Source organism: Martes martes (assembly GCF_963455335.1).
Source record: "Martes martes genome assembly, chromosome: 2".
In the NCBI taxonomy this organism is placed as follows: domain Eukaryota; kingdom Metazoa; phylum Chordata; class Mammalia; order Carnivora; family Mustelidae; genus Martes; species Martes martes.
In genome coordinates, this window is record NC_137889.1 from 103,295,919 (window position 1) to 103,321,508 (window position 25,590).

The 25,590-nt window shown below is 37.8% G+C and overlaps 1 protein-coding gene across 1 annotated transcript in view; it reads right to left on the bottom strand.

Annotated features, from left to right (window-relative positions):
* Window positions 1-4,662: 4,662 nt before the first annotated feature.
* Window positions 4,663-25,590, bottom strand: part of CENPE (centromere protein E) — an 83,335-nt gene continuing 62,407 nt past the window's right edge. Inside the window, exons 45-50 of the mRNA XM_080796429.1 lie at window positions 25,105-25,290; window positions 19,031-19,143; window positions 10,864-10,961; window positions 8,872-9,055; window positions 7,573-7,859; window positions 4,663-5,224 (exon numbers count right to left, since the gene is read on the bottom strand). Of these exons, the coding sequence (XP_080652555.1) occupies window positions 5,130-5,224; window positions 7,573-7,859; window positions 8,872-9,055; window positions 10,864-10,961; window positions 19,031-19,143; window positions 25,105-25,290 (963 nt within the window). The 3' untranslated portion in view covers window positions 4,663-5,129. The remainder of the gene's footprint in view (window positions 5,225-7,572; window positions 7,860-8,871; window positions 9,056-10,863; window positions 10,962-19,030; window positions 19,144-25,104; window positions 25,291-25,590) is intronic.

The following is a 25,590-nucleotide window of genomic DNA, read 5'->3' on the forward strand; positions in this document are numbered from 1 at the left end:
GCCATCTAGTGGACCTCTGGTAGAACGGCTGACTCCAAGGAGAAGGTGAAAAATGGAAACGCACCTCAGGGCTTACTTAGGATATAGGAATCATTTCCGTCACTTTAATCCAAGTCTTGTTTGTTTGTTCGTGCCTACTATGTGCTGTTCTAGGATATTAAAAACTTAATGAGTCAGAAACATCATATGGAAGACATCAGGTCAATGACATAGAAGGACCCTAGGTCATTTAAGATAGTGGAGCCTTCCTTCCTGGCCCTTCACCAAGTCTGTTTTGAGGGAGAGAAATAAAAATTCCCTTGTGTTTAAGGTATAGTTATGGTTGTTTTGTTATACTCTTTGTCTTCTAACACTTGTCCATATTTAGTGGCAGGGTGCAGGCACCCCGAGTACACTGAGGGGCAGGGTCCAGGTAACACTCTGAGATTTACAACGTGGAGGCCTGAAAGGGAACATGTTGGGTAAGAGCAATAAATCAAGTTTAGTTGAAAAGAACAATACAGATCGAAAAGAACTGGGCCATGTGTGCTAGGCTTACTAAGTCATACTATGGCAGGTGTATAATTGAGCAGAGTGGTTGTGTAGGTTAGTTTGTACATGTATTGTTTTTGTTGGTCACTCAACATCTACCCACCACACTTTCCCCTGCCTTTTATTTTATAAAGACCAGAAAACAAAAAACTCTCACATTCCTAGCCTCCTTTGCTGCTAGAGCTGGCCAATGAAATGCAAGTTGTGGAGGATTTCCTTTTGGATAGAAAGGTAGGGCTCCTTTGAAAGGATTTCCCTTCTTTTTTCCTGGAATGTGGATCTGTCTTGGGACATGGCAGCAATTGTGTGACTTGGCATGAGGTCAGAGACACCTGTCAAGGACAGAGGAGGGTAAGGAAAGGAACCTGATTCCTTGAAGACAGCCTCTGTGCCACGGCCTTAGACTAACTCCTCTGGGATTTTTTTTTTTTTTAAAGATTTTATTTATTTACTCGAGAGAGAGTAAGAGAGAGCACAAGCAGTGGGTGGGGGTGCAGAGGGGGAGAAGCACACTCCCTGCTGAGCAGGGAGCCTGACGTGGGTCCCAGGACTCTGGGACCATGACCTGACCTGAAGGCAGAGGCTTAATCCACTGAACCACTCAGGCACACCCCCCGCTGGGATTTTGCGTGAGAGAAAAAGTAACTTCTTTGGATTACATTTTCCCCCAAGTTTTTTGTCTTTGGAGCAAAGTATACTCATAACAGTCATGGTGGTTCAGAAGAAAGGCTGTGCAGTAAGATAAGCCCCCCATTCTTCACTAGCTCAGTAAATCATTTAACTCTTCCAGTTTTTTTTTTTTAATCTGTAAAGAAGGTAAACATAGCACCTGACTCAGGCATGTGAAGAGAAAGGACTAGGCATTCACAACTACCAGCACACCATTTGTTACATTTGTATTTAAGTGTTAATGATGACTCTAATTCAATTACAGTGGATGGCAAAAATGGATTGAAAAAAATCTCTGATTTAATTTCTGCATATATAAGCATATGCACATAAAGTCTTTGGTAAGACCGTCTCTCATTGCCCAGGGTAGCTTCTAACGGAGTCTAATGATCTCTAATCATACTCAACTGTGCTCCTTGCTTTAGTAACAATGTCTTCAACTTTTGAGGGTTTTAGAATACATTTTTTAAGGATATGAGGATTCTCTAATCAAGGCCAAGTCTAACACTTCTTTCTTGGTGCAGCTTTCCTGAGCCTCCCTTTGTCCTGATTTCCAACAATAATGCCAACTCTCTGACAGACTAAGTAACATGGTGTTGCAAAAATTTTCTTACCCATGTGTATTTTCCATGGACTAAATTTCTTCAAGGTTAGGGACCATATTTTTTTCATCCTTATGTCGCAGTCAGCACATATTATGAGATGTTTGTTTTCCAACTAAATATGTTCTCAAAGGCAGTAACTTTTGGTGCCTAGATCAGTGACTGGCACACAGTAAGCAGCAGTTAAGTATTTGCTGAGTATGAATGGTAGGCTTTACTAGGTTTCCTGGATATAATTTTGTCAGGCTTTCCAGAAAATGTTTCCTGCGAATAATAATCTATTTGTCTTCTTTGGTCTTGACTTTACTTTTCAGACCATTTTAGTGGCTGACTATATTACTGTTTTTTAACATTTTTGCATGTTTCATTGTTGACTTTCACAGCCATTTATCACGATATCGAAACCCAGGTCATAAGAGTTAAGCAACATTCTGAGGGAGATGTTGACAACACAGAGGACTAGAAAGCTCTACCTCTATTCCTCTCACAGAAACACCAACTTAAAACAATATACAGACTAAAATAGCTTTATGGGAATTCAAGTCAGTTAAGAAGTTGCAGTACCCCAGGTCAGGGGAGAGCTGAGAACAGCTGCATTGAAATGGGCAAGATAGGTCATTTCCCTTTACCTCTGGTTCCACCCACCCCACCCTTTGCCCAAGCCATCAAAGCTCCGCCTCTGGCTCCTGGTTTCTCCAGGAGAGTAGGGGGAAAGAGAAAGGTGGAAAACTAACCCAGAGTTCTGGGCTTTTCTATGGCAGCGCAAGGGTTTCTGTCTTGCCTGACTTGGAGTGCTGATGGAACTGGCAATAGTTGGCACTAGAGGGCTTATAGTGCCCCAGATGGAGGCTGGAGTGGTTCATCACAGTTGGGAGAGAGCGAGAAGAGTGGAGTATGTTCTTGGTGTTCCAACTTTTTGGAGGGCTGTCAAAGACTGATATTTGTCTTGCCTACTTGGGGTGCTAATGGGAGCTGAAAGACTTTGGATTCCTGGGGGCCAGTGAGAAGCAAGGAGCAGGGTGGCCTCTTACTGCAAGAACATGCTGTACTGCAGACAGACACCAGAGGGGGCAAGAGATCCAGCTCCTAGAAGAGAAATTAGTAAACATCTCTAATTGGCAAATTACACTCACAGCCCAGAAGTCACACACCCTAAAAAGGTTTCAGAGAGCTCCAGAATTGCTGTAGACTAGAATAGGTGGCTGCTTTTCCAAATGCATAAAACTCCGCAAAAACTCAGAAGGTGTGCGTGCACACACACACACACACACACACACACACGAAACGTGACCTAAAGGACAAAATAAATTTCCAAAATCAACTCCAAAGAAACAGTGATCTATGAGTTACCGAAGAATTCAGAATGATGGTTTTTAAGAAACTCAATAATCTATAAGAGAATGTAAATAGGCAACTAAATGAAATCAGGAAAATGAGGTATGAACAAAATTATTAACAAAGAAAAAAACTATCAGGAAGAACTAAACAAATTCTGGACCTGAAGAATACAGTGACTGAATTAAAAAAATTTATTAGAGGGGTTCAATAGCAGACCTGATCAAGGAGCAGAAAGAATCAAAGGAGAAGGGAAGAAAGTAAAAAAAAAAAAAAAAGCAGAAAGAAAAGTGGAGAAAGACTGAGGTACTTATGGGACATCAGCAAATGGACCAATGTATGCATTATGTAGAGATACATACATTGGTATGCATCTAGTAGAGAAAAAAGGACAAAAAACTTATTTGAAGAAATAATGGCCCCAAACTTCCCAAATCTGAGGAAGAATATGGACATCCAAATTCTAGAGTTAAGCGACATTTTACGGACTGGACGGATACCTGATGACTGATTATACTTTTAATGGCCTTAGTTTTATTATTCAGGTGAAATTACTACTTTGAGTTACTTTTATTCAGCGGAGGGGCAGACATGGTAAAGAATCACATCTATAGCTCTGTTATAGTATCTTATTTGGGGAAGAGAGAAAAGGAGAAACAAGACTCTGAAGGGACAGGCAGGCTTGGGGGAGAGAATTAAAGGAAGGACACCTTCCCCTTAACCCTGTTGAATTTCTATGATAGTATATTAAGGAAAAATATCCATCCATAGATTGTAAAATAATAGCTATGATGTACTTCATAATCTCTTCCTTTGAATGAATCTTACTAAAGAGCCAAGAATGAGTTTAAATCACTAACTCTGTTCTAAACCTTATGCAACTTGCTGTTTTATGTGGTTTTTCAAAGTCATATGATATAAAAGTAATATTATAAAACCTCCCTAAAACCACAGTTCTTAACCTCCTGTAGGGTGACAGATCCCTTTAATAACAAGATAAAAGTATGGATCCAAGTATCCTAGAAAAATGACAAAATTATCAAATTAACATAAAATTCCCAAGGTTTTACAGACTGCATGAAGCCCATCCATAGATGCTTTATATATCTGTGGGGACTCTGGGTTTAGAAGACTTTCTACTTTGATAGAAACTCTGGTGCTGTTTCCTCATGTCTGAAATAAAAGGGTAGACTAAACGGTCCATGAAGTTCTTCCAGCTGGGAGTAAAATGCAGTAGAGTACAAAATCTGGTAACAAACCAACCAATTTAGAGTGCTTGTCTAGGGGGCTAGTGGGTGACAGAAAATCGAGAGAGAATTTTTGTATTTATTATAGCAAAAGAAAGATTAGCCTAGAAAATGAAAAGGTTATAGCACTTTGCTATCCCTTAGCCACTTAAATCCAGAAAGCATGTATAGATTCTCATAGCAAAATTCTGAGATTCTGAAAAATTCAACAAACAAGTAGAGGCCAATATACTCTGAGTACCCCACCAAGAAACCGTTAATTACCATTACAGAGAATTGTGATTCAGAACCACTAATTAAACATTTATTGAATGTTCAAGGTACTTAAAAAGGAGCTTATAATTCTGTTAATTAAATGACGCTTTAATGTATGCATTATACCTTGGAATTATCTAAGTCATATGTGGATAACATTACATTAATAAAAATGAATACATTTTATGTATACATGGAAAGACTGGAACATTCCTTCAATAATTTTATTCTTTACAAAATATATAAATAAATAAAACAATTCAACTTCTAAAGTATTACCACATTCAAGAAGATATTGCCATCACCATTCTAAATTACTGGAAGGCATTAATCTCTATTCCTTCATCTTCGATTTCAAGTGGCAAAAAGAAAACTGAATTGAGATTAAGTTGGGCTGTGACAACATTGCCAGGGACAGACACATGAAGGAATAAACAGTCATGTCCAAGCAGGGAATGCTGGCGTCCCAGAAAAGCAACAGGAAAGGAGTCTACTGTGTCCTGCACTCGGGTGCATCTTTTCCTGAGGAGGTGTGCCACGGAGCTGGCTGAGGACCCACACTCTCTGCTCCAGCAGTTTGTTCTTCTGAGAAAAGACAAGAAAACCCAAAAGTAATCTTACTAAAAACCACACACACACACACACACACACACACACACACACACACACACACACACAATTTGAATACAACTGGAAATGGAAACGATTTTAAGATACTAGAGATATAAAGCATGAAAAATGACAGTATGGTCATTAATGTCCTCATGTTTGGTCATTAAAAAGGTGTATTTCACTTCATCTGAGGTGGAGAAGTTTACTGTCTATTTTCTCATAAAATCAACTCTGATAGAACTGTTATAACCCTAACCCTAATCCGTTTTGTATATAAAGCCAAGAAGTAATAAAGTGTCACTTGAAATTGATCAGTTTGAGATTCAAAGTGAATCAAACACAGATCGAGTCTAATTTTCCTTGGCCCTAATTTTAGGAAAAAAAAAAAAAATCTGTGCTAAGCAAATAGTATATAGTTTGGAGAATATTTAGTCATTCTTTGAACAGTCTGAGGCTTTAAAAAGCACTTCAACTGTATTTATGTTTATAAGCAATATTCATTTTCAAATGATTAATTAAAATAAATCTCACATACCTGGTCTTTGCAATTATCTCAAGTTGTTGAGAAAATTTATCTTTTTATAATTCAAATTAAAAACTAACATTAAAATTCTTTTTGAATGGTATTTTACTAATTCAGGCTGGGACTATGTCCTTTAATTCTGAAAAAAAAATTTTTTTTAAGATTTTATTTATTTGACAGAGAGAGAGAGAGAGAGAGTGAGCACAAGCAGGGGGAGCAGAAGGCAGAGAGAGAGGGAGAAGCAGGCTCTCTGCTCAGCAGGGAGCCTGATGTGGGCTTTGATTCTAGGACTTGGACCATGATCTGCGCTGAAGGCAGACGCTCAACTGAGTCACCCAGGCACCCCTGAATTGGTCAGTTTTTGATTCATATATTCTTCCAGCTTACTCTTTTATTTACTTCAGTTAAAAACAGTACCAGAGTGATGCATATATTGATAAAAAGACTCAAGCATTTTTATTTGCAGTTGAATTAATTCGTATCAGTCTATGTCCCTGGCACTATTAGATAAAATCAAAAGGTGATTAAAAATTTCTCAGTTTTTCGGGGCACCATAGTATGACAGGGGCACTCTGCCAATCCTCCATCCACCCCTCTGTGTCTGGCACCTGGACTGAGGTGGGGGTGACCCTTGACACTGCCTCCTTCCGACCAGTCAGGAGCCTAGCACTGCTGATTTTACTCCCAAATCTCTCCCATCCATCCATTTCTCTCCATCTCCCTTGAACCTGCTCAAGTCCCCGCTACTATCACACCTCTTGCTTGGACAACTGTCATCAACTCTTGCTCCTATTATTTGTTGGTCACCATAGAGCTAAGGTGCTGTGTTCAAAATTTATAACTCATTATGATTCACCCCATCATGTTGTTTAAAATCTTTCAAAGTCTTTGTCTATATGCTTTCAGGAAAAAGTAAAAATTCCTTTATACAATCGACAAATTCCCACACACCTGGCTCTTCTTCTGTTTGGCTTCACTGCCTCCACTCCCAGCAGCTTGGGTTCACTGTGCTCTGGCCAGCTTGCTTTCTTCCAGCCCTGGCCCTGGTTACAGTCCATCCTACCCTGGGGGTGTCACTGTTCTATCTGCCTGAAATACATCTCCCTCCTCTCTTTGTTAAGCTCACTCACATTAACCTTTTAGATCGCAGCGTCCTTCTTCAAGGAAGACTTCCTTACTATTCCTGAAACAAAAGCCCATTATATGCCTCATAGCCTTTTACACTCTAGAATTTTACCTATTTTCATTTTTATTTTTGATTACTTGGTTACTGTATCTCTTAGCAGGACTGTAAGCTTCCATAGGGTGGGGACTGTGTCTGGCTTAGCTTATCAATGTACCATCAGGGTCTCATCTCTGACACATAGTTGGAGACCAAAATTTTTTGCTGATTGGATGAATTAATTAATAAGTAAATGAAACAAGTCTATGATCTCGCTTGTGTAAAATGAAAATAATGCTATTGGAAATACTGGCCCACTGCATTGATAAGAAAGGCTTCTTCAGTGAAAGTTTTGTTTATAGGGTAGTGTCTTCATGTTTTTAATAGAGTTGCTAATATCTTAGGGAAAAGTTGAAGGTTTAAGAGGTAGAATAAAGACTGAATTTGGGGTAAAAAATGATGGACATCAGTGCTGTGCTTTGGAGAAACTTTCTCACAACAGCAATGCCAAATGAAGTCTGTGCACTGTAGCTTGCTCAACTATATCCTGTCTAACCTTGCCCTTCGGGGCTACAAATTAAAGATAAGTTCTGACAGTTATCCCCTGATTTCCAAAGAACCAGTATATTTACCTACCTGGGCAAAGGCCTAAACCGGAGTTATCAAAATAGCGAATTGGATGAGGCGTTGGTAAAGACTTTGATCGGCTGTCAAAAAACCAAGACTTTGGTGATTCCCTTGGCACAGGATCTTGTAAATTCCATTCCTTGCATTGAGAAGGTGTACGTGGTCTCTTTTTGGAAGGTGTTCTAGTCACTTTAGGAGACTGTGGAGAATTCTCACAACTAACTTCTCTTTGAGTCTCTCTCTTAAGGATTCTCTCCTTCCATGTTTTGACCTCATTGGAAAGATGATGATTATTGCTTGAATATAGGAGAAAAAGAGAGAGAGAGAAGAGAGAGAATATAAGTCTGTACAATTCCTGCATTTATTCACCTGGTACATTCGTTCTCTATTCCCTGGCCACATTCTGTGTCTTTCAGTTCCACCAACTGGTTATTTTTTGTGACCAAAAGCCTGTGCACATGTTGCCCTCTGCCTAGAAGGCTTTCCAGTCTCTCCTTTCATCTGGCCTAACTCTTGCCCTTTTCCACAGCTACTCTTTTATCAGTTTCTTCACCATCACGCCTCCCTACATCTAGATAAGGTCCTAGTTGTGGTTTTCTGTTCTTGCTGTTTAATAGCACTCATTGCAAAAAATTAGTTGTACAGTTATTTGTTTACTGCCTACTGTTCTTCTATTGTATCATTAGTGAAGTGCTTGGCACAAGATTCTAATTGTTGATAAAAGCCAAATATTAAATTTGTTAGAATTGTTTATAAAATAAAAAGAAAATAGGCTACAATAATAATGGACTTACGGGGGGCACCTGGGTGGCTCAGTGGGTTAAAACCTCTGCCTTTGGCTCAGGTCATGATCCCAGGTCCTGGGATCACATCAGCCTCACGTGGGGCTCTCTGCTTCGCAGGGAGCCTGCTTCCCCCTCCCCCTCTCTCTGCCTGCCTCTCTGCCTACTTGTGATATCTCTCTCTGTCAAATAAATAAATTAAAAAAAAAAATGGACTTACGGAATTCTCCTTTGACTTGGGTATGCAGACTTGTGGTCTATTTAAGTTGCCCCTTAAAGATCTTTGTTTACTTCCTGTTTCTGGCTTTGTCAAAAATAGGTCAATTGACAGATAGCAAACATCTGGAATGGGGGTACTACAGTCTTATTCCTTTTAAAAAACATTTATTACATATATTCTAAAAGTTACTTCCCCGTATGCATGGAGGGTTGCCAACTGCAAAAACTTGTATGGAGGTGTATGCACCAAGCTCCCCACATGTAGTAGCCAGATGCATGATTTCAATATCACGTAAGCATATCTTACCTTAATAGTTCATTCTTTTGCTTTATTAGCTGTTCGTTTTGCTGCTTTAACTTTGAGACTTCTTTTTCTAGCCGTATATATTCACTTTTTAAAATAAGAGCTTTTGTGCTCTGTACGATGCCACTACCACCTCCACAAGTTAAGGGTTTATTTGAAGGCTGAGAGTCGGTACATTCTGACACAACTGTGAGGGGGCAAATACACCAATAGGGCATCATTATCATTATCATTATCTCCCTGCCCCACCCCCCCATTAGTGTTGTCCTTCCCTGCTCTCTCCTCTGCATCAGTGGACACCCCGGAGGGCTTCTTATAGCACAGAATGTGTGTGTGGGGTCCACCACCAGTCATTCAGTGTGCTCTAAGTTCTCAAGACATAGTTGTAACTAAATAAAATTCAGAATGATACAAAAGCATATATTATTAAGTATTCTACACTGTATGTGTGAAAATAAGGTGAGGACATGTTTTGTAAATTTTAGGTAAAAATGCCTAAAAATGTGAGGCGCTTACAGAGTAGAGCAAGCCACTGCTTAAATGACAATTTACAAAAGAGGGTGAGGTCTGTGGGGGGAAGATACTCAATGTCCATTTTCTTTTGAATTACTCTGAGTTCAGATATAATATGTACCTGGGAAAGAAACAAATCAAGAGTAATTACAACAAATCATGCTTGTTTCTAGTTATGTCCCTTAAAGTTTTCCAGGTAGGGGTGAACTTCTCCAGCAACAGACACTAGAGAAGTTCAGGCCAAACCTGTATGAGACAACATCTTTAAAACTATCTCATTTCTTTTTTAAATGTGTGGATAATAATACACACAAGTATTACCTTATGTTGGATTGACATTCAGAATTTTCAGTGTGCTTTTACACACAACTTTCAGTTTGATCCTTAGAATACATGTATATATGTATTATAATATATATATTTACATATATATACATATATACAATATAATATGTAAAAAAATATATGCACACGTACATATATATAAAATATATACACATATATACATAATATGTAAAAATATAAATGTATATGTGTATATATACATGTAATATAATATATATACATGTAAAAATATATCTGTGTATAATATATATACAATAAAAATATATGTATATATACAAAATATGTAAAAATATATTTTATATATATCACACATATAAAAATATATATCACATATATATCTGATACATATATATAAAATATGTATTATATATATAGGTATACATAAATATATGTATCTATATATATATTATATATATAAAGGTCAGGTATCATCCCCTTGATTTCATAAAGCTATCAAGTGAGAAGGACTGGTCCTGACTTAGTTCACTGCTCGTTTACTATACAAAGCTGTCCCAAGTACTGTTCAGTATCCTCTCTTTTCAAATGAAACAAAGAGACAGTTATATGGAAAAAGGTGCAGGTTGAGGAATACACATGCAGAAATTTGATCATTAGACTTGAAAATTAGACACTAGACATTAGACTTGAAAATTGTATCTAAGATAAATTTGAATGCCTTTGCAAGTAAGCATCAACTCTATTTTCAGTACTAAGAACACGTAGGATATTTTTTCCTTATTTCTACCGTGTGCTGATTGTATTTTTGCTGTGCATATGGTTAAAATCTATTACAATATATTTGTATTTTTATTGGAAAGGGTACTTTTACCTTGATAGTTACATTATTCTTTTATAGTACTGAAGATATCTTCACTCACATGTAAAGATCCGATAATGCAAAGGTAAAATTCTTATTTTTTAAGAATCTATAATGGATAAATAGTTGAGATTACAGGAAACTAAGGAGATATCATAGGATAAATATGATCCCAATAAATTCATTTCAAAAATAGTATTTTCTAACTTTGTGGTTAACAGTTTATTCTTGACTATCACAAATAAAACGGTCTTCAAAATGTCTAAGTATACTGAGAAATAAGATGGAAAGACTCTGGCAATATCAGTATTTCTACTTACTTGAGGTATCTTGGGCTTGTTGATTTCTTCTCAGATTTTCTCTCAATACCCTTATAACTTCTTTTTGATATTCTACAGTGGCTTTTGTAGAAGTAATTCTAAAAAGAACAACAGAAACATGTAAAAGCTTTGTAACTAATTTTTGATGGAAGAATAAACAGAACTGCTATCAATAAGATATATCTTATTTTCTAATAAGATATATCACATTGACATAAAACCCGTAAGTGGCAGTAGGGTATCAAGTATTTTACAGCGGTTAATGCCATCAAATTGGAAGTATTCTATTTGGTTGCAGGAGTAATTTTTAAAATTCTTTTTAAATTTCTGGAAGCCTAATAGCTGTTAATCAGATACAATTACCAGAGCATTAAAGTGAAAAGAACTTTTACATATTTCGGTAAATAAAGAATTTTTACCTATTTCAACACTGTCAGGGAAGCAAACCCTGGCTGCAGCTCTAGTCTAATGTGATACGAAGGTCAAATTCGGCTAACTGTTCCCTAGTAGAAAGTGACATTTTAGGAATTGTTGGCTTAAGTTTTAATCAGCAGTGTTAAATCACGAGATTTTCTGCTTTTAGAGACTCTGAAAGTATCTGCTGATCCTATTCTATACGTAAAATTGCCTTTTTAAAAAAGATTTATTTATTTATTTGAGAGAGAGAGAGCCAGAGGGAGAGGGAGAGAGAAACTCAAATAGACTCTGTGTGGAGCCGAATGCAGAACTCGATCTCAGGACCCTGAGATAATGACCTGAGCTGAATCCAAGAGTTGGATGTTTAACTGACTGCATCACCCAGGTGCCCCTGAAATTGCTTTTTTATAATGAGGAAATTGATAGGTATAAGTTTCATTAAAACCAATATTCTTGAGGGGGAGGAGTCAAGATGGCGGAGAAGTAGCAGGCTGAGACGACATCGGGTAGCAGGAGATCAGCTAGATAGCTTATCTAACCATTGTGAACACCTATAAATCCAACGGGAAATCGAAGAGAAGAAGAGCAACAATCCCAGAAACAGAAAATCGATCGCTTTCTGAAAGGTAGGACCTGCGGAGAAGTGAATCCAAAGCGACGGGAAGATAGACCCCGGGGGGAGGGGCCGGCACCCGGCAAGCGGCGGAGCGACGGAGCACAAAACCGGGACTTTTAAAAGTCGGCTCCACTGGGAGACATCGCTCCAGAGGCTAAACTGGGGGGAAACCCAGGCGGGGTCAGCATAACCCCAGGACCCGCGGGGTCACAGAAGGACTGGGGGTGTCTGAGTGCCGCAGAGCTCGCAGGTATTAGAGTGGGGAAGCCGGCTATAGCGACAAAGCCGAGGAGTGAGCTCTAAGCCCGGGGTTACCTTGTGCCGGTCGCAGGCTGGGTGGACTCGGAGCGCGGCCGGAGGCCGCGGAGACAAAAGCGACCCGGCGCTTTTCTCCAGCTCCAACAATTGACTGCTTTCCTCGAGGCGCGACCGCAAGCCAGGGAGGCGGGGCTATTGGGCGCTTTGCTCTGAGAGCGCACTGAGGAGCGGAACCCCAAGCTCTCGGCTCCTTCGGGCCGAGAGATTGGGAGGCCGCCATCTTCATTCCCGTCCTCCGGAACTCTACGGAAAGCGCTCAGGGAACAAAAGCTCCAGAAAGCGAACCCGAGCGGATTACTTAGCCCGGCCCCTGGCAAGGGCGGTGCAATTCCGCCTGCGGCAAAGACACTTGAGAATCACTACAACAGGCCCCTCCCCCAGAAGATCAACAAGAAACCATCCAAAACCAACTTCAGTCACCAAGAACAGCGGAATTCCACAGCAGGAGAAAGCAAATCCTACCTGGACAAAATGACAAGGCGGAAAAACTCACCTCAAAAAAAAGAACAAGAGGCCGTACCGAAGGCTGGAGACCTAATCAATACAGACATAGGTAGCATGACAGATCTAGAGTTCAGAATGACAATTCTCAAGGTTCTAGCCGGGCTCGAAAAAGGCATAGAAGATATTAGAGAAACCCTCTCCGGAGAGATAAAAGCCCTTTCTGGAGAAATAAAAGAACTAAAATCTAACCAAGTTGAAATCAAAAAAGCTATTCATGAGGTGCAATCAAAAATGGAAGCTCTCACTGCCAGGATAAATGAGGCAGAAGAAAGAATTAGTGACATAGAAGACCAAATGACAGAGAATAAAGAAGCTGAGCAAAAGAGAGACAAACAACTACTGGAACACGAGGAGAGGATTCGAGAGATAAGTGACACCATAAGACGACACAACATTAGAATAATTGGGATTCCAGAAGAAGAAGAAAGAGAGAGGGGAGCAGAAGGTATATTGGAGACAATTATTGGAGAGAATTTCCCTAATATGGCAAAGGGAACAAACATCAAAATCCAGGAGATGCTAAGAACGCCCCTCAAAATCAATAAAAATAGGTCCACACCTCGTCACCTGATAGTAAAATTTACAAGTCTTAGCGACAAAGAGAAAATCCTGAAAGCAGCCCGGGAAAAGAAGTCTGTAACATACAAGGGTAAAAACATTAGATTGGCAGCGGACCTATCCACAGAGACCTGGCAGGCCAGAAAGAACTGGCATGATATATTCAGAGCACTAAACGAGAAAAACATGCAGCCAAGAATACTATATCCGGCTAGGCTATCATTGAAAATAGAAGGAGAGATAAAGAGCTTCCAGGACAAACAAAAGCTGAAAGAATTTGCAAACACCAAACCAGCTCTACAGGAAATATTGAAAGGGGTCCTCTAAGCAAAGAGAGACCCTAAAAGTAGTAGATCAGAAAGAAACAGAAACAATATACAGTAACAATCATCTTACAGGCAATACAATGGCACTAAATTCATATCTCTCAATAGTTACCCTGAATGTTAATGGGCTAAATGCCCCAATCAAAAGACACAGGGTATCAGAATGGATAAAAAAACAAAACCCATCAATATGCTGCCTACAAGAAACTCATTTTAGACCCGAAGACACCTCCAGATTTAAAGTGAGGGGGTGGAAAACAATGTACCATGCTAATGGACATCAGAAGAAAGCTGGGGTGGCAATCCTTATATCAGATCAATTAGATTTTAAGCCAAAGACTATAATAAGAGATGAGGAAGGACACTATATCATACTCAAAGGGTCTGTCCAACAAGAAGATCTAACAATCTTAAATATCTATGCCCCTAACATGGGAGCAGCCAACTATATAAACCAATTAATAACAAAATCAAAGAAATACATCGACAGTAATACAATAATAGCAGGGGACTTTAACACTCCCCTCACTGAAATGGACAGATCATCTAAGCAAAAGATCAACAAGGAAATAAAGGCCTTAAATGACACACTGGACCAGATGGACATCACAGATATATTCAGAACATTCCATCCCAAAGCAACAGAATATACATTCTTCTCTAGTGCACATGGAACATTCTCCAGAATAGACCACATCCTGGGTCATAAATCAGGTCTCAATCAGTACCAAAAGATCGAGATCATTCCCTGCATATTTTCAGACCACAATGCTCTGAAGCTCGAACTCAATCACAAGAGGAAATTTGGAAAGAACGCAAATACATGGAGACTAAACAGCATCCTTCTAAAAAATGAATGGGTCAACCAGGAAATTAAAGAAGAATTGAAAAAATTCATGGAAACAAATGATAATGAAAACACAACAGTTCAAAATCTGTGGGACACAACAAAGGCAGTCCTGAGAGGAAAATATATAGCAGTGCAAGCCTTTCTCAAGAAACAAGAAAGGTCTCAAATACACAACCTAACCCTACACCTAAAGGAGCTGGAGAGAGAACAACAAAGAAAGCCTAAACCCAGCAGGAGAAGAGAAATCATAAAGATCAGAGCAGAAATCAATGAAATAGAAACTAAAAAAACAATAGAACAAATCAACAAAACTAGGAGCTGGTTCTTTGAAAGAATTAATAAGATTGATAAGCCCCTGGCCAGACTTATCAAAAAGAAAAGAGAAAGGACGCAAATAAATAAAATCATGAATGAAAGAGGAGAGATCACAACCAACACCAAAGAAATACAAACAATTATAAGAACATACTACGAGCAACTCTATGGCAACAAATTTGACAACCTGGAAGAAATGGATACATTTCTAGAGATGTATAAACTACCACAACTGAACCAGGAAGAAATAGATAACCTGAACAGACCCATAACCAGTAAGGAGATTGAAACAGTCATCAAAAATCTCCAAACAAACAAAAGTCCAGGACCAGACGGCTTCCCAGGGGAATTCTACCAAACATTTAAAGAAGAATTAATTCCTATTCTCCTGAAACTGTTCCAAAAAATAGAAATGGAAGGAAAACTTCCAAACTCATTCTATGAGGCCAGCATCACCTTGATCCCAAAACCAGACAAGGATCCCACCAAAAAAGAGAATTACAGACCAATATCCTTGATGAACACAGATGCGAAAATTCTCACCAAAATACTGGCCAATAGGATCCAACAGTACATTAAAAGGATTATTCACCACGACCAAGTGGGATTTATTCCAGGGCTGCAAGGTTGGTTCAACATCCGCAAATCCATCAATGTGATACAATACATTAATAAAAGAAAGAGTAAGAACCATATGATACTCTCAATAGATGCTGAAAAAGCGTTTGACAAAGTGCAGCATCCCTTCCTGATTAAAACTCTTCAAAGTGTAGGGATAGAAGGCACATACCTCAACATTATCAAAGCCATCTATGAAAAACCCACCGCAAATATCATTCTCAATGGAGAAAAACTGAAAGCTTTTCCGCTAAGGTCAGGAACACGGCAGGGATGTCCGTTATCACCACTGCTGTTCAACATAGTACTAGAAGTCCTAGCCTCAGCAATCAGACAACAAAAAGAAATTAAAGGCATCCAAATCGGCAAAGAAGAAGTCAAACTATCACTCTTTGCAGATGATATGATACTATATGTGGAAAACCCAAAAGGCTCCACTCCAAAACTGCTAGAACTTATACAGGAATTCAGTAAAGTGTCAGGATATAAAGTCAATGCACAGAAATCAGTCGCATTTCTTTACACTAACAACAAGACAGAAGAAAGAGAAATTGAGGAGTCAGTCCCATTTACAATCGTACCCAAAACCATAAGATACCTAGGAATAAATCTAACCAAAGAGGCAAAGAATCTATACTCAGAAAACTATAAAGTACTCATGAAAGAAATTGAGGAAGACACAAAGAAATGGAAAAATATTCCATGCTCATGGATTGGAAGAACAAATATTGTGAAAATGTCTATTTTACCTAAAGCAATCTACACATTTAATGCAATCCCTATCAAAATCCCATCCATTTTTTTTAAAGAAATAGAACAAATAATCCTAAAATTTATATGGAACCAGAAAAGACCTCGAATAGCCAAAGGAATATTGAAAAAGAAAGCCAAAGTCGGTGGTATCACAATTCCAGACTTCAAGCTCTATTACAAAGCTGTCATCATCAAGACAGTATGGTACTGGCACAAAAACAGACATATAGACCAATGGAACAGAATAGAGAGCCCAGAAATAGACCCTCAACTCTATGGTCAACTAATCTTCGACAAAGCAGGAAAGAATATCCAATGGAAAAAAGACAGCCTCTTCAACAAATGGTGCTGGGAAAATTGGACAGCCACATGCAGAAAAATGAAATTGGACTATTTCCTTACACCACACACGAAAATAGACTCAAAGTGGATGAAGGACCTCAATGTGCGAAAGGAATCTATCAAAATCCTTGAGGAGAATGCAGGCAGCAACCTCTTTGACCTCCACCGCAGCAACTTCTTCCTAGGAACATCGCCAAAGGCGACAGAAGGGCAAAAATGAACTATTGGGATTTCATCAAGATCAAAAGCTTTTGCACAGCAAAGGAAACAGTTAACAAAACCAAAAGACAACTGACAGAATGGGAGAAGATATTTGCAAACGACATATCAGATAAAGGGCTCGTATCCAAAATCTATAAAGAGCTTATCAAACTCAATACCCAAAGAACAAATAATCCAGTCAAGAAATGGGCAGAGGACATGAACAGACATTTCTGCAAGGAAGACATCCAGATGGCCAACAGACACATGAAAAAATGCTCCACATCACTCGGCATCAGGGAAATACAAATCAAAACCACAATGAGATACCACCTCACACCAGTCAGAATGGCTAAAATTAACAAGTCAAGAAATGACAGATGCTGGCGAGGATGCGGAGAGAGGGGAACCCTCCTACACTGTTGGTGGGAATGCAAGCTGGTGCAACCACTCTGGAAAACAGTGTGGAGGTTCCTCAAAAAACTGAAAATAGAGCTACCCTACGACCCAGCAATTGCACTCCTGGGTATATATCCTAAAGATACAAACGTGGTGCTCCGAAGGGGCACGTGCACCCGAATGTTTATAGCAGCAATGTCCACAATAGCCAAACTGTGGAAAGCGCCTAGATGTCCATCAACAGATGAATGGATAAAGAAGAAGTGGTATATATACACAATGGAATACTATGCAGCCATCAAAAGACATGAAATCTTGCCATTTGCGACGACGTGGATGGAACTAGAGGGTATCATGCTTAGCGAAATAAGTCAATCAGAGAAATATAACTATCATATGATCTCTTTGATATGAGGAAGTGGAGATGCAAGGTGGGGGGGTTTGGGGGGAGGTAGGAAAAGAAAAAATGAAAAGATGGGATTGGGAGGGAGACAAACCATAAAAGACTCAATCTCAAGAAACAGACTGAGGGTTGCGGGGGGGAAGGGGGATGGGAGAGGGTGGTGGGGAAATGGACATTGGGGAGGGTATGTGCTATGATGAGTGCTGTGAAATGTGTAAACCAGACGATTCACAGACCTGTACCCCTGGGGATAAAAATACATTATATGTTTATTAAAATAAAAAAATTAAAAAATATCATGAAACAATTTGACCTAAAAAAAAAAAAAAAAAAAAAAACCAATATTCTTATCAATGGAAGGCTGGTTAGAATGCCTGAAGCTTCAGAGTGCTACTTTTTGGGCAAATTTGCTATCACCGTTAAATATTTATAGGAAGAACAAAAAGCATTAGGAGTCAGAAGGAGTCTTAAGAAATCATCTAATACAAACCTGTCCTTACTGATTATGAATACAAAGACCAGAGAGATTAAACAGCTTATATGTGAGGTAATATAATAAGTGGCAATATTATATTTCTAATTCACTGTATCTGACTCTGTTTAATGTTCATTTTATTATATCATAAAGAATCTCAGGCATGCCATTATATACCATATATATAAATAAAAAGAAGTCAGTCATGCTTTTTGGGTACCAGTTACCATAATTTAAAATGATATACAATTTTACACAAAAATACAATAGGAAGAACAAGTTAAATTAAGAGAACCAACAGAAATCTTAGTCGAACTGCTAAATACACAAAGATGCACATATATTTAGGTTCTTAACATTCATTTTCAAGCATAAAAAGGCCATTTTTTATGCTGTTTATTTAAGACAGCAAGAAGCATCAAAAGACATAGCGTGTTAGTAATTGATCATAACTATGCTTATTTTTAAAAAAGCAGTAATAATACTTCCATATATTTTAAAAAGTTAACTTCTTAATGCAAAAAAATTTAGATGGGAAAAAGTGCAAAAAATTTAGATGGGAAAATTAAGCTTTTTTTCCTTTTAAAGATTTATTTATTTGACACAGAGAGAGAGAGAGCAAGAGAATAAGAGAGCACAGCAGGGGGAGCAGCAGACAGAGGAAAAGGGAGAAGCAGGCTCCTTGCTCAGCATTGTGGGGCTCAATCTTAGGACCCTGGGATCATGACCTGAGCCGAAGGCAGATGCTTAACTGACTGAGCCACCAGGGATCCCGAAACTTAAGCTATTAAAGTCATGTTCAGTTAAGGCAAAGACATACTCTTTTCTTTTTTTTTTAATGAAAATTATGAATATTTATTTGGCATTTTCAAAACATGATATGCTAACTAATAACTGAAAAAGACAGAAAAAAATCACAGATTTTAAAACATTTCAAATAAGTACTTATACCCAACTACAGGTAAAACAAATATGTAATAATACAGAAGGTTTCCATAATACAAAAAAAAACCCAACACCTATTTCAGCCCTATGGTAAGCAACCTGAAAAAGGTAAGAAATTCTGACATACTCTTTTTCAAACTCTTTAGCATTTTTCATCTTCTCTAGGTCTATTTTCACCAGCTTCGTTTTGAGATCTTCAATTTCTTCTTTATAGGGCTTAGCTCCTAAGGCAACTTTGTCCTAATTTTTTTAGAGAAAAGAAAAATAATTTCAGAGCAGTTTTAAAGAGCTGTTAACTACCTTGATTTGGTAGAAACATTTTAAAACAGTAAGCTCCAAATACTTGAAAAGTGAAAAGGCACAGAATTTAACCCTAAAATGAACAACATGTACATATTTGATGTGAAGTATACATGAAACTATTGGAAGCTAATAGGGAATTAAGAACACATGACCTTCACTGTTTTTTAAATTTTATTCATTTGAGAGAGAGAGAGTGAGAGAGAGCATGAGCAGGGTGAGGGGCAGAGGGAGAGGGAGAAGCAGACTCCTCACTGAACAGGGAGCCTGACACAGGGCTTGATCCTGGGACTCCTGGGATTATGACCTGAGCCAAAGGCAGGCACTTAACCTACTGAGCCACCCAGGTGCCCCTTCATTTCCTAAAACAAATTTTTCTCCAATTAAAAATGATATAAACAAGATGAAACAGAACAGTTGAAAATAATGGGTAGACAAAGGTAAATCAGGAAAATGAAAGAAAAAGATGTCAGAATGGCAATATAAATATCAAACTAGAATTGAATTCAAGGTACAAAGTACTATAAAGTGTTGTTGGGATATTTGTACTCAAAGATGGTTCATTCCAGTGCTGAAAATACACCTACTTTCTATTCAGAAAAAAAAATATGTAAATACATACATATATCTAAACTTTTTTATAAATATTTTTATTTTTAGAGCAACTTTAGGTTTATAGAAAAATTGAGCAGAGAGTACAGAGTTCCTATATATCCTTGTCATGCTCCGTCTCCCTCATGTTGTCCATTTCCCCTATTATTAATACCACATTTCAGTGATGGGCCAATACTGATACATTCCAGGCTGCGTTCAGGTTTATTGTTTGTATTGTACACTCTACAGGTTTTGACAAATGTACAATGACATGTGTTCTTTAGTACGATATCATACAGAATACATTCACTATCTTAAAAACCCCGTATTCGACCTATTCGTCCTTCCCTCCCTTACCCCTTCTGGACCACTGGCAATCATTGATCTTTTTACTATCTCCCTGGTTTTGCCTTTTCCAGAATATCATATAGTTGGAATCACTTTTCAGTTTGGCTTCTTTTAATGAACAGTGTGCACTTAAGGCCCATCCATGTCTTTGCGGCTCAATAGCTCATTTCTAATTACTGCTGAATAAATCACTCATTTCTTTTTGGCACTGTACCACAGCCATAGATATTGAACAAAAAATAAAATCCATCTAAATAGGGACCGAGAGAGCTCTCTTTATTCCTCTAGGCTTTCCCAACTCAACCCCCAGAGAAACATTTACATGCATACCATGGCTTCCAAAGACTAAAAAGATGCAAAACCTCCAAAAATGATAGATGATCAGCTTAAGGAGGTGGATGACTGCATAAGATAAGCTCATTCTTGGAGGAGCCCAGTGTTTGCTTAGTCACAGCACCAGTTCAATTCACCTTCTGAGACAGATGCTGATGTCAGCGCCTCCCTGAGCATGTGACTAGCTAGAGTGTGGGCAGTTTTGTAACAAACTGCTAAACTCTCTTTCAAACCCACTGTCCCAGTTGCCGTCCTAAAACAATGGATTCTTATTGTTCCACCTCCTCACCAGCATTTAGTGTGGTGCATGGGATTTTGGCCATCATGGCATTTTGAGATACCATAGGTGTGCAGTGGTATTTTGTAATTCTCTAATGACATACCATGCTGAGAATCTTTTCATATGCTTATTTGTCACACATATATCTTCTTAGGTGGGGTGTCTGCTCAGAACTGTTGTCTGTTTTTTAATTGACTTTTTTTTTTAAAGATTTTATTTATTTTAATTTACTTTCTTTTTTATCATCAAGTTTTAAAAGTTCTTCGCATATTTAGGACAATAGCTCTTTATCAGATATGTGTTTTGCAGAATTTTTTCCTCTGGTCTGTGACTTGTCCTTTTATTTTCTTAACTGTCTTTCACAGAGCAGATATTTTTAATTTAAATGGAGTCCAACTTACCAATTTCTTCTTTCATGGTTTTGATGTTGTATCTAAAAAGTCACCATAGTCACTTGGGTTTTCTATTTTATCTTCTGAGGGTTTTTAGTTTTGTCTTTTACATTTAGATTTTTTTTTTTTTTTTTTAAATTCTTTGAGAGGGAGCACAAGGCAGGGGGGAGAGGGAGAAGCAGGCTCCCTGCTGAGCAGAGAGCCAGACACGGGACTTGATCCCAGGATCCCAGGATCATGACCTGAGCAGAAGGCAGACGTTTAACCAACTGAGCCACCCAAGTGCCCCTACATTTAGATTTTTGATCAACTGAGTTAATCCTTTTGGAAGATAGAAGGTCTGTGTTAAGATTTGTTTTTCTGTTTGTGGAAGTCCAGTTGTTCTAGCATCATTAGTTGCTAAGACTAAACTTCTCCACTGACTTGCCTTTGCTCTCCTGTCAAGGATCCATTGGCTGTATTTGTGTTGATCTATATCTAAGCTCTCTATTCTCTTCTGTTGATTTATTTGTCTTTTAAAACTTTTATTATTATTTTAAAAGTTCAAAGAACTCTAAAAAAAAGATATTCATTTATGACACTAAAAAGAAAATTTCAATGTATTTTAGAAATGCAGAAATTAGTTTTTTGCCACAATATAATGAAATAAATTAGTCATATATAACATTATTTAAAACATTCCCATGTAAAAGAAATTAAAACTGAAAATACTGAATTAGAAATGAAAGATAACAGAATTCCATATTTCAAACATATGGTATGTGACCAAAGCTGCACTCAAGAAATACTGATGGTCTTAGTTTTACTGAATAAATGGAAAAGACTGAAAAAATTAAGTTCATGGTTAACAACGCCTATTTATCATTTGCATTTTTAGAGAGATTCAGTTGAGAAACTTTAGTGGCTCTATCTGAAAAAGAATTCCTTTGAAATTCTGATTTGAATTACATGAAATTTAGGAATTAATTTGGGAAAAACTTAGGATTGTATAGTATTTAGGTTCCAATCTAGGAAATGGTGTGTTTCTTATAAACCACATGTTCCTCTATATTTCTTTTTAAAGTTTTATTTTTCTTTTCATATATGTTGCCCTTATTTTTTGTTAAGGTTAGTTATTCAATCATCTTATTTTAGATTTTGTGGCCGTTATAAATAAGATCTTCTTTTTCCCCTCATGCAGGATGTCCATAAAGTTCTACTACAGTTTAAATTTTTGATCCATTCACTGCTACTTGACATAAACAATTTGTAATGATATAACAGAGGAAATGTATCAAGATTTAAACAAAATTGTTAATGATTCATTTGTTCAAATTACTTTCTTCTCTATTGAATTAACAAGCCCTACATTATTATATTGGACAGCTATATCCAAGAAGTTTTAAAATAGTGGTGAATAGGTTAAAATTTTTTCTTATGCCAAGTCTTGAGTTAAAAACATTGTTGCATTTTATAGAATGTTTATATAATACAAAAAAAAAACTGTATGAAGATTTTAGTAATATTTTGTATTCTACTTTCTTTCCCTATAGGTAACATACAATGCCATACCCCAGAAATATTTATTTCTGGTAAGCAGGAAAGATGTTTATCTCTCCATAGATGTCTGTATCAATTTACACAGAATGTGGAGAAATTTGTTGCTTACTTCCTATCTTGATACACTTCCTTCACTTTTGAGAAGAGACTGAAACCGCTGTCTGCACTCTGTGTTCTTACCAAGCACCACCCCCCCTCCCCCAGTCAACTAACTGGCTGCTCCATTTTGGTATCTTTTGGTTACTCCTTATTTCTTGACCATTATGCTCATGTCTTTGTCCAGTCTCATGACTTTCATATGCTGACAATTCCCCAAACTCACACCTCAGGTCTATGTGTATACATACGTACACACATAGACTTGTGTATACATAAGACTGCTTCAGTCATATCTCAAGTTGGGAGTCCCCAATAGCCATGTCAAATTCAATGTGTCCAAAATTTAGTTTCAATTTATCTCCCATGGTTTCAGACGTGCTCTTCTGACAGTCTTTCCCGTCTCTATAGATGGCAAGTCCATCTTTCTAGTTGTTCAAGCCAAACACGCTGGAATCATCTCTGACTCCAAGAAAAAGGAGAGGAAAGAGTATATGCCACTTCTGGGTCAGGGCCTTTAAGAGTAGAGATTTTAAGATAATTTTTAGCTTCTCCATCTGTCCCTTTCCTGTGAACCTGGGCATGGACAATTTACAACTTGACTTTAACCATGCACATAAAAACAGCCCCTGAGGGGGTGGTGGAGAAACAGGATGGGAGAGAAGTAAGCCTCTTAATGATCATGTGGAAGGGAGCTGGAACTCACATGGAACTCACACTTTTATATGAGACAGAGAAATAAGATTCCCTCTTGTTGGAGTTGCTATAGTTTGGGTCGCTTTGTTGTAGTAGCTGGTAGGTCACATTAACAAACACGCCCTCCTGGATTTTATTTTCAAAGAGCAGGCTTTAAAAAATTACATCAGACCATTATATCCTTTTGCCAAAATCCTCTGATGACTTCCCATCTCACTCAAAATAAAAACCAAAGTTCTTGTAATAGATTGCGAGACCCTTTATGATTTGACTTTCTGCTACTTCTCACCTTATTTCCCATCTCTTCCCTTTGCTCATTCTGCTCAGGAGACACCGGCTTTCTTGTTTCTTTTCTTTTTTTTTTTAAGATTTTATTTACTTGACAGACAGAGACCACAATTAGGCAGAGAGCCCAATGCGGGGCTTGATCCCAGGACCCTGGGATCATGACCTGAGCCGAAGGCAGTGGCTTTAACCCACTGAGCCACCCAGGCGCCCCTGCTTTCTTGTTTCTTAAACATACCTACACTATTTGTGATTTTCCTTTGCTTGGAAATCACAGAGCTTGGACATCCAGAGCAAAAACCAACATATACCAGATACTCAACAAATCTATCTTGTGTAAAAATGTGATTTGACATATTAAATATTTACTCTCAAAAATTATAAAGCTTTACAATTGATTTTCTTGTTTTTTTTTTTTTTAGCTTTACATTTAACAAGATTGAGACTGTTTTTTATTGCCTCTTCTATTTCATGTCTTATTGAATGAACCAGAACGTTTAGAACAGTGTTAAAATGATGAAAGGAGCAGACATTCTTGACTTGTTCCTAATTTTAACTGAAATGAAGAGATAGCAAACTTAAGTGTCTATTAGGGTCAGATTCAAGCAAAAGAAGCATGAGAAGGGTAGGAACTAAAACAAAAAGGAGTGGTAAGGATGTGATGAATGAAGGTACGACTTGTGTAATGGCATTCACGGTCAAAGACAAATTACTATGCTTCCTTTTTTCCCCTTTCATTTAATTAATTTATTTATCTATTTGAGAGAGAGAGACACAGAGAGAGAGAGAGAGAGAGAACGCACAGAGGGAGAGGAAGAAGCAGACTTCCTGCTGGGCAGAGAGCCTGACGTGGGGTTGGATCCCAGGACCCTGGGATCGTGACCTGAGCCGAACCTACTGAACCACCCAGGCATCCCAGGACAAATTACTGTTCCTTCTAAAGTAAACAGATCAGCTTCAGCCCAGAGGCTACCAGGTGGGGCTCAATAATGAGATTAAAAAAAATTTTTTTAAAGGTACTTATCTAATAAAGAGTAAATATTTAGATGAGCTTTTTAAATGAAAAATAAAAATACACATCTTAAACTATAAAGAATATATATCTTTAAAAAATAATTTTTCTAGGAGTATAGAAAATAATCATTATCTTACATGAAAATCTACTCTTGCATTTCATTTCTAAATTTCCACTTGTTTTTTAAAGCTTGAGTACTTAACTTTAGATGTTACGTCAGTAACAGGAAGTTCAAGTAAAAGACTGGAGTTCCAAATTATCCTCCAAATTCAACAGTAAAAGAAAAAAAACCCTTTTATTAGAAAATGAGTTTGTTAAGTTACCTGAAGTACTTGGATCATTTCTTTTGTTTTTTCAAGGCATTTATTTGATTCATTAACTTGTGATTGAAGTTTCGCTATTATGTCATTAGTCATCTCAAGTTCTTTCTGCATCTTTATAATCTTGCTTTCCTTGTACTTAGCGCTTTCCTTAGCTTCACGCAGTGAAGTTTCCAGCTCCTGAATTTTCTGTTAGAAAAAGTCCACATATGAGGTGTGCCATGCAGGCAGAATCACAGTATGTAAGTGTAAGACAAAGATGGTCATATATAGGTATTAACGTTTCAGGTTGCATTAATAAAGGATAGAAGAGAAACCAAATGTCACTCAATTTACACATGTATCATTTTGTTTATTTAGAAGCTGATGATTTTTGGATTAAAAAGACCCAATTTTATATCATAAGGTTTAGTGTTATTTTATTTACTGGTTAGTATTGTGCTAAGCATATTAAACACGCTCACATTTTAAATTAACACCACTTACAGG